This window comes from Pygoscelis adeliae, unplaced genomic scaffold (assembly GCF_000699105.1).
Source record: "Pygoscelis adeliae isolate BGI_AS28 unplaced genomic scaffold, ASM69910v1 Scaffold25, whole genome shotgun sequence".
NCBI classification, from domain to species: Eukaryota; Metazoa; Chordata; class Aves; order Sphenisciformes; family Spheniscidae; genus Pygoscelis; species Pygoscelis adeliae.
In genome coordinates, this window is record NW_008824808.1 from 88487 (window position 1) to 96694 (window position 8208).

At 44.0% G+C, this 8208-nt stretch overlaps 1 protein-coding gene across 1 annotated transcript in view; it reads right to left on the reverse strand.

The window, feature by feature from the left end:
- Nucleotides 1–4257, reverse strand: part of SH3BP5 (SH3-domain binding protein 5 (BTK-associated)) — a 61049-nt gene extending 56792 nt beyond the window's left edge. The window contains exons 1-3 of the mRNA XM_009324195.1: nt 4221–4257; nt 3881–3918; nt 632–700 (exon numbers count right to left, since the gene is read on the reverse strand). Of these exons, the coding sequence (XP_009322470.1) occupies nt 632–700; nt 3881–3918; nt 4221–4257 (144 nt within the window). The remainder of the gene's footprint in view (nt 1–631; nt 701–3880; nt 3919–4220) is intronic.
- Between the last annotated feature and the right edge of the window lie 3951 nt (nt 4258–8208).

Here is an 8208-nt window from a genome sequence, read left to right on the forward strand (position 1 = left end):
AAAATCGCGGAGTTTCCTTTTTTCTTTTTAACCCTCCTTCTCTCTTCCCCCCCCCGGCCCCTTTTTCGTGTGTTAACGCTTGCGTTTTGCCGTGCTCGGTGCTCGCCCCGCCATCCTCCCCGCCGGGCAGACCAAGTGCACGCAACTGCAGCGCGTGAAACCAAAATGAGTAGTTTCAGGTGCAGGGAAATGCTAACGATACCTTGCGTGGCTTTTTTTTCTTTTTTTTTATTTCCCCCCCTTCTTTTCTTCTTCCCTCTTTTTCAGGCCCTGCTGGGGGCTGACGTGTCTATGGAGAAGAAAAGGGGAGAGAAAGGGAGGAGCTAAACATAACACAGGCACTTTCAACAACCTTGAAAATTCAAATGAAACCCGGATTTCTATTGTGTGGCAGCTAGGCAAGCAACTATTGTACCTACTGGATGCAGCAGAGAAAGACATACTAAAGACATGTCCTTTTGTTCTCAGTAAAAAGGAACTTCTTGCAAGAAGCACCGATACTGTACATGCACGGCCCCTGGCTAGCAGAGCACTCCAGATTAGGGTCTCCTTAATCGTGGGGGCAGTGCCCAGACTGGCACCCAAACACTAATGGGAAAAGAGTGGGCAACCCTTCTGACTAGCGGTGTACCAGCAGGGATGGGTTCTGGCGCCTCTTCGTCTCACTGGCCTCGGGCACGGCTGAAACCCCTTCCGTGGGCTGCAGCAAAGAAATAAAATTTTAAACAATTACTTTCTCTTCCCTTCTCCCAGCAACCCCAGAGGGAGACTAACAGCACGTTCCCCTGTCATTGAAAAGGAAAAACATGATGCTTTGTCTTTTCCCTCCTCAAGACACGGAGAAGACAGTACCACCAAAGCACATGGGCCAGGCTACCCATGTAGGAAAAACAAGAAGTGGCAACTGGCTGAGCCAAGGCCCTTCCTCAAATCACACCAAACACACCGAACCGCTTCCTCATTCCCTCTGAGCAGGTAACAAGTCATTTCAAACAGATGAGGAATATACCTCCACCTTAAAAGTATCACTTTTGATTTAACCCCATTTTTGTTAGAAAACTCCTCAAAAAATAAAAAAAAAAATTAAAACAGAAGTTTAGATGTGGTGAAGAAGCTTCCTTTGTGAGACTGAGGATGAAAAAAAATCTCAGCAAAGCACAAGAGGATAAAAATTCATGTTCCTAAGGTAAAAAAGGAGGCAAAAGAAAAGCCTGGAAAAGTCAAGCTCTTCCAAACACTGCAAAGCAACCAAAAAAAAAAAAAAAAAAGGATGGGAGGAAGAGGAGAGTGGCACAAACATTTGAAAATAGTATAAACATGCAAAGTGACACCAACAAACTAAAATAATCAAGGAACAGAGGAGGTGTTGCAAAAACGCAGATGGGTTGTTTGCAACATCTTCATTTCTCACAGCAGAAGAAATCATGTAAAGGGGAAAAAAAAAAAACAAATCAGCCAAAGCCAAGTGTTTTACTGCTGTCCATTAAGGGAATTCAATGCATACACACAGCCAGAGGTTCCCAGGGCCCTGGCATCTCTCATCCCTGGTGTGCTGTGGCTCATGCCAAGACCGTGGTGGTCAAATGTCCAAAGTTATCATCATCCTAAAAAAGCACAGAAACACAAAGCAGTGTATGTATGGAAGAGTTAATGCTGGCAATCCCGCTGTTATCGCTTACATTTCTAGAAAACAAGGCTACGTAAAACAGCTACTGCAGCTATGCCGTGTTTCTCCAAAGCCTACGCAGTCTGACCCATGGCAATGTCACGCAAAGCACTGCCTGCTGCTTGGGGTACAGAAATGCTCCTGCACAGACAGGCTCTCCCCAAGGCATTTGTAACGTTTGCGTGAGGACCCTGTTCTTCCATTGCCACCACGACAGTCCCCATGATTGTCACAGCTCAAAAAATCTCCAGCCAAATTCATCAATCTGCTACCATCAAGGCGGAGCAAGCTGTTTCTTTCCTCAACCATACAGTGGAATTAGCATGTTGGGAGAGCTGCCCGCAGAGCTTAGTGCTGTGCAAGAGACGGTACGAATACACAGGCCCCTTTCCCCACGGCTCTGAAATCTCACACAGAGCCCCAAGGCCATTGAGATCATTTTAGATCAAACCAATACATCGGAAAGATTTAGATATAAAAAAATCACTGAAGAATGCACAGGTCATACGTCTGCCATCACTGCAGACATCACTAAGGCATAAACAGAAAAGTGGCCTTAAGCGAAAGATTTGACGGAAAAGGGAAAGGGAGACTATTCAGTACACATGAAGATCAATAAAAGACTCAGGAACGTTATTTGCATGCTCAGTTTTTTCTCTTCCCCGTGAAATAGTTTTGGCTGAAACCGCTGTCACATGCAAAGGGCGGCAGAGCCCCGCGAGTATCCCAGAACAATCCTGCACAGCACGTAGGCAGGCTTCATGCTCCACTTAAGTCAATATGGTGCAAGAAGTCAACTGCAGACGACGGCGTTTGGCTATTACTTTTGCCAAGTCATGAGTGATCTCATCCCAGCAAATCTCTCCTACATGATCTGTTAAAAGCCAGACACCTTGCCAACCCCACCCCGCTCCCAGAAAGCCAGTCATACTGACCTTTTCGCTTCCCCCACACATCCCACATGCGCCAAGGCAGCTGAGTAAAGCCCGCACGAGGCTTGACCGAGACAGTCTGTGCTTTCTCCTGTATCAATATTTCAAAACCCTGGTCCCAAGCATTCAATATTTGAACAAAGCACTGTGAAGTTAAGGCAGGAAGAAACAGCTTGCTCTTTCACTAATGGGATTCCAGAGTGGCCGCAGCGGAGAATTAGCCCAGATGTGCAGAGCTGCGCTGCAGCTTGACACGAGCTATGCTGGAGATGGTACAGCTCACCTAAAAAGCACGAGGAGAGGTACCGGTGCAGGAAGAGCCACGATCCAAGTTACTTCAACAACCAATTCAATTGCACCAGGCAACACCTCTGTGTTGCGACATGACAGCAGGCATTTGGGGTACAAGCCTTATCATTAACACCAGATCCTGGAGCACGGAAACTCCTGGCAAAGGGTGACGCTCTGGCCAAGAGCCCTGCTACAGTCTTACTTTTGGGAGAAGTTGCTAGATAACCTCATTTTTTGGTCCCACGGAAATCCTCAGTGTACAGGCAGCATTTGGCAGGGGAAAGAGGGAAACATCTGTAACTTTGAGGAAGCAGTAGAGAGGAATTCTCTCCCTCGTTCTGGAGGATGGTTTGTAGATTAGGTATTACATCTCTGAATAGACATTGGGGAACTAGAAGTTGCATTTTAAATAAAATCAGCTGGGAAGAAGTATGCATCAGTGAAGAACCGCTTGGGGAAACAAACTAATGACTATAGTTAATTTAGGGGGGGGAAAATCAAAGTGAATGGATAGTGTAATTTTACATATATTTGATAATGGTAGATTTTGAATGGATTTTAAGGAAGGGTTGTTTTTTTTTCCAAATCTCATCTTACATTCAAATTGCTGCTCATACTTGCCCTCAAAGCTTGCTTCTGCCCAAGCACTAGAGGCAAGGGCCTAAAATACAGATCAAAGTTGCATTTCCTTCCTCAGAAACAAGTATCTCCTCTTTTTGAACACTGACAGCATATTGAGCAGAGCTCAGGACTAATTAATGCACATTTGATTACTGAAGACACATTTGTAGTTCATGGAAACCTTTGTGGAGAAAACAGCCTGCGAGACAGAGCCTTGCTTACAGAATACTGCCTCTCTCCTCAAGGGGACTGGAGAAATAGTTCTGCTCTGAAAAATTCTTCTGCTTTCATTGATTATGATGCTAGAGGCTAACTTCCAACCGGCCTCAAATATTGAAGCACTGTTGCAATTTGGTTTTAAATAACTTACCATCAAACAAACACAGCAGAAGTATAAACAGTCCAATTCTAAGGAGAAAAAAAAGTGTAAAAAACATGGCCCCCAAAATACATTTATGGACATAAAATCCTCCATGTAATTTCTTAACTGAATTAATCCTGAAGGCCAGTTTACCACACTGACTTTTGCAATGTTACACCAGAAATTAGTTTAGCTCAGGGAAAGCCTCATTTAAAAACAAAGCTACCATCTCCCTCTTCCAAACTGAAGCAAACACATTGCTCTGTCAACATTCAAACCCCATATGCTTTTCTGGTTTTCAGTATATTGCACGTGTTCAAAACATTTTAAACATTAAGTAGGATCTCACCCACAGTCACAGTACATTTGAAGATCTGGTCCTCCATATCTGAATCTTTGATAAGAGGTTAAGCACATACATTTTTTGAAGATACACGCTGCATTTATGGAAGATTTTAAATTCCCTGGATGCACATGCAGGGTATTAAACACTTAAGAAGTGGTCAGAATCAAAACTTCCTCTGGCTTATTTCTCAAGCAAATTTTCACGCTTCCATACTCACAATGGTTGCGGCATGCTTGTGCTCTGCATTTTAGGAAGCGCTAAAAATCAATTATCTTTTTTACACAGGTTTGTAAGATGCTATCACCTTATGAACTTGCATACAAACAATGCACACAAAGACACATTAATGGAGCTTCAGCATCTATGGTACAAATAATTGTAGATTTCCCCGCCTACAAGGAATGTATTTAAAGAAAAAGCTACATCCCAAAATACCCTTTAATTTCACTTCTTTCTAACAAGCACCATTTAAGGATGATTAAAAATACCCTCTAGGCTTCACAAGGCTACAAAGAAAGGAGGCTCATTTAAAGAGGTACAATCTTTTTTCTAGCCACACCAATCTTAATTTCTGTCATAAAAACTAAATACAAGGATTATTAGCAATATTACCTGCTGGGCCAATTTCTACTGGATATACATTTATATCCTACGAGCTACTTTTCTTATTATTCTGAAGCCTGATGTTGATGATGCTTTATACAGATAGTGTGAGTGCAATATAGTTTATATATATATACACACTCACATATACTATCCTATATATATATATGTATAAAATGCATGACTAACAGCTTGACAGATTTCCCTGCTTGTTGTTGTTTCATTGGGAAAGAACCACCATCATCACAGGACTTATTTTCTCCTCCTCCAAGATGCCTTTTGGCAAGGCGGGTGGCGGGTGTAATTTCCCACTGGAAACCATCAATACAATGATAGTACATCTGCAGAGGAGCAGAGCAGTCCCGCTGCTCATCTGGCCAAAATACAGTGTGTGCTGCTTTTGCAGATTTAGAAAATAACAGAGTTTCATGAGACTCTTCCTCAGATCTGCTGCTGAATGATAAGGAAGATCCCTTTTACAGTGCTTGATGCTTGAACAGTGAAAAACCCTATACTGCACCCTTTTAAGTTGAATATATCCACCCAGGTTTCCAGACCTGCTGTCTGCTTTCCTCGATAAGTAGTCTCCCATCAGTTTCAACAGGAGCGGGATCAAATGCAAAGGTGTTAGTCTGTACTCAAAATAAGGCCTTAGACAAGAGGTCTTGCCTTGTGAGAACCAAAATGAGATGCAAGTGCCATTCTCTTCTACCCAGCCTGACAATTCAGTAATGCTTCTGCAGTGGTGCGGATACATCATTGCTATTCAGCACAAAAACACCCACCCTCATCTTTTATTCTTTATACTTAGACATCTATGCAAACCACATTTAAAACATTTATTTAAAGAACCACCTCTAATTCCCAAATAGCATTAGCCATGTGCAAGAATATATCCCATTTTTCCAGTCCTTTGTTTGCTTAATGTTCAGACTGATTCCAGACTTGTGGCTATTTAACTATATGAGCAGGTTTCTCACTGGTAGATTTAAAGGATAAAATCCCTCACTGGTCTCTTGCCACCAGCCCACACTGCTCATGATACCCCACGCAACGCTGATAGATGAAGGCAGGAGTCCCTGCAACACAGCACTATGAAAATGTAATGACAAACAAGAAACTCCAGGTAGTGAAGCCCCTGTGGGTCTGGTTCAGGGTATTCATGTGTCCAATGTACTTCAGTGAGAGCCATGAACGGTTGTTCAAAGGTGGCAGTTTCCACAACCCTTCCCTCACACAGCATGGCTACTCTATGCACTCAGCACGGAGTAATTTTCCTTTGGTTTCCTGCACAAATCCCATTTCTTACAGGTGCTAACTGATTAAATAGAGGGAAACAGCACAGACATTTCAAGTACAAGGATGGCCCAGAGGATCAGGGAAACAGACACTTATTCAAAATGAGCTTTCAAACAGGGTGCTGAGTAGACCAGGTAGCTACAGAAAGATTTGGGACCTCATTATCATCAAGTTGCTCAAGTGCAAAGAGAAAAGACAGAACCCTGGTCTATCTCTAGAGAAACAAAAGATGGGGGCTGGCAACCAAAGGAGAACTCCTGCCTCTGAGTTGTGAAGGCAGACTGGCAGCCAAGAGGGAAACAGCTGGGGAGCCCAGAGATGGGGACAGGCCCTTCCACAGCCAAGCCTCATTAGCAAGGTATTAAGAAAGGTCTTTGCACGGTCTTTTTGCTTCCTAACCACATTTGACTGACCCATAAGCAGTGACAGGAGAAATAGGAAACGTTTTTTCTACGCTCCTCTTTAGTTTTCTTTCCAGGCCCATTATAGCCTAATTTACCTTGTGCCAGAAAATATGAGCTTATCAAGTATCTAGATACAGAAAAAATTGTCAGTTTAGAAAATTTGAGTTTGATGCCTGCAAGATCCTAAGTGTCCACACTTTAAGTGTCTCCTTCCAGATATGTACAAAAATCCACAAACCTTTAAAATATTCAAATAAAAAAATATCTCAGCTTTGTAATAGTGAAATGCTTCCTGTGTACAAAGCCCTTTTCCCCCCTCTCCTACCACTAATAGCAAGATTTTCTCCTCTCCACCCACTGCCTGGCAGAATCATACTCTTCAGCGCTTCCCATTACATAAAAATCAAGCCATTGAGCACATTGTGTGTAGGAGTGAAGTAGAGTCTGTTTTAGCACCCAACTTTATATAGCAGGATAAGAAGTAGTGATTATCTGCATTCCCTCTCCTGCCTTCCCCCATGCCACAACCCGCAGGGGCATGCTGCTGCAGAGCCACATCCCTGCATTGCCACCTTGGTGCCCAACAGCAGCCCAGAGCAGCACCAAGGCTGTGAAACCTGCCCCGATCCAAAGTCAGTCACACAGGGCAGGTTTTGAAGCCTCGCTGCCACAACCGTGCTGCCAGCAGTATCCGACCAAGTGTCTCACATCTCCAAGAGCTGAGTAAACACTTTTGGATTGCAGTGCAAATAACAGGCTCTCCCTCTCACCTCTGCTCCCCAGTCCTCAACTCTGCCATCTCTACTTCTCCCTCACCATCCAAGCTCAGCCTCTTTTTTTCCACAGTCTTAACACCTTCCCCTTCTTTCTACCATTTCAAGTGTCATATAACCCATTGCTTCCCTCCTTCCTTAATTTATCTTTGTCCTTCATTTCTCTTTTTCCCTTCTTCTAATCTCCCCAACTTAACATCCTGGAAATCCCTCTCCTAGAAGCGGAATTTGCTATTCACCCTCCCCAGCTGAAAATCTTCCTCTCATTTCTCTGTTTCGCTCCATCTCTCATTCACTTCCCCACACCCCAACCTTCCACTGCCAAAACACAGTCTCAGTAGCGCTCTGTCAGCATTGCAGCCCAGACTAGACACCAATCCTCAGGCTGACCTTCACCCATCCCACGGTTCACCAGCTCTTCCCCACAGGTCCCTCAGCCACGCAGACAAGGCAGGCATAAAGAGGAGGCTGCTGGGGCTGCCTGAGGGACCTAGGGAGGAACAGAGGCAGCAGCAAGAAGACACAGCGTAGGTTCTGCAAAAAAAATGAAAGCAAAACTGCCCACTGCTCTGGGGACTTCTGAAGATTAGGGAATATCCTTACAGCTTCTACAAATTGACTTTATGTCTGGAAAGTACAGCATAGATATGCAGGAGCCGGGGGGGAAAGGGTCTTCAGAGTTTCATGATGCTGAGTGGTTCAGATCTCCATCAACTGAAGAGCTCTGAAGGCACAAGACCAAACCTTTAAAGCTACCAGATTACAGATACCTGCACCACATGCTCCTGGTCTCACTATTAGCTAAAGTGCTTCAGGTTTTTCTCTTTCACCAGCAGGTGCAGACAAGTTCCAGACCTAGGCTTAAAAATGTTAATTCAATATACCAATCTGTTCCCAAGGCCAGGCTAGCTA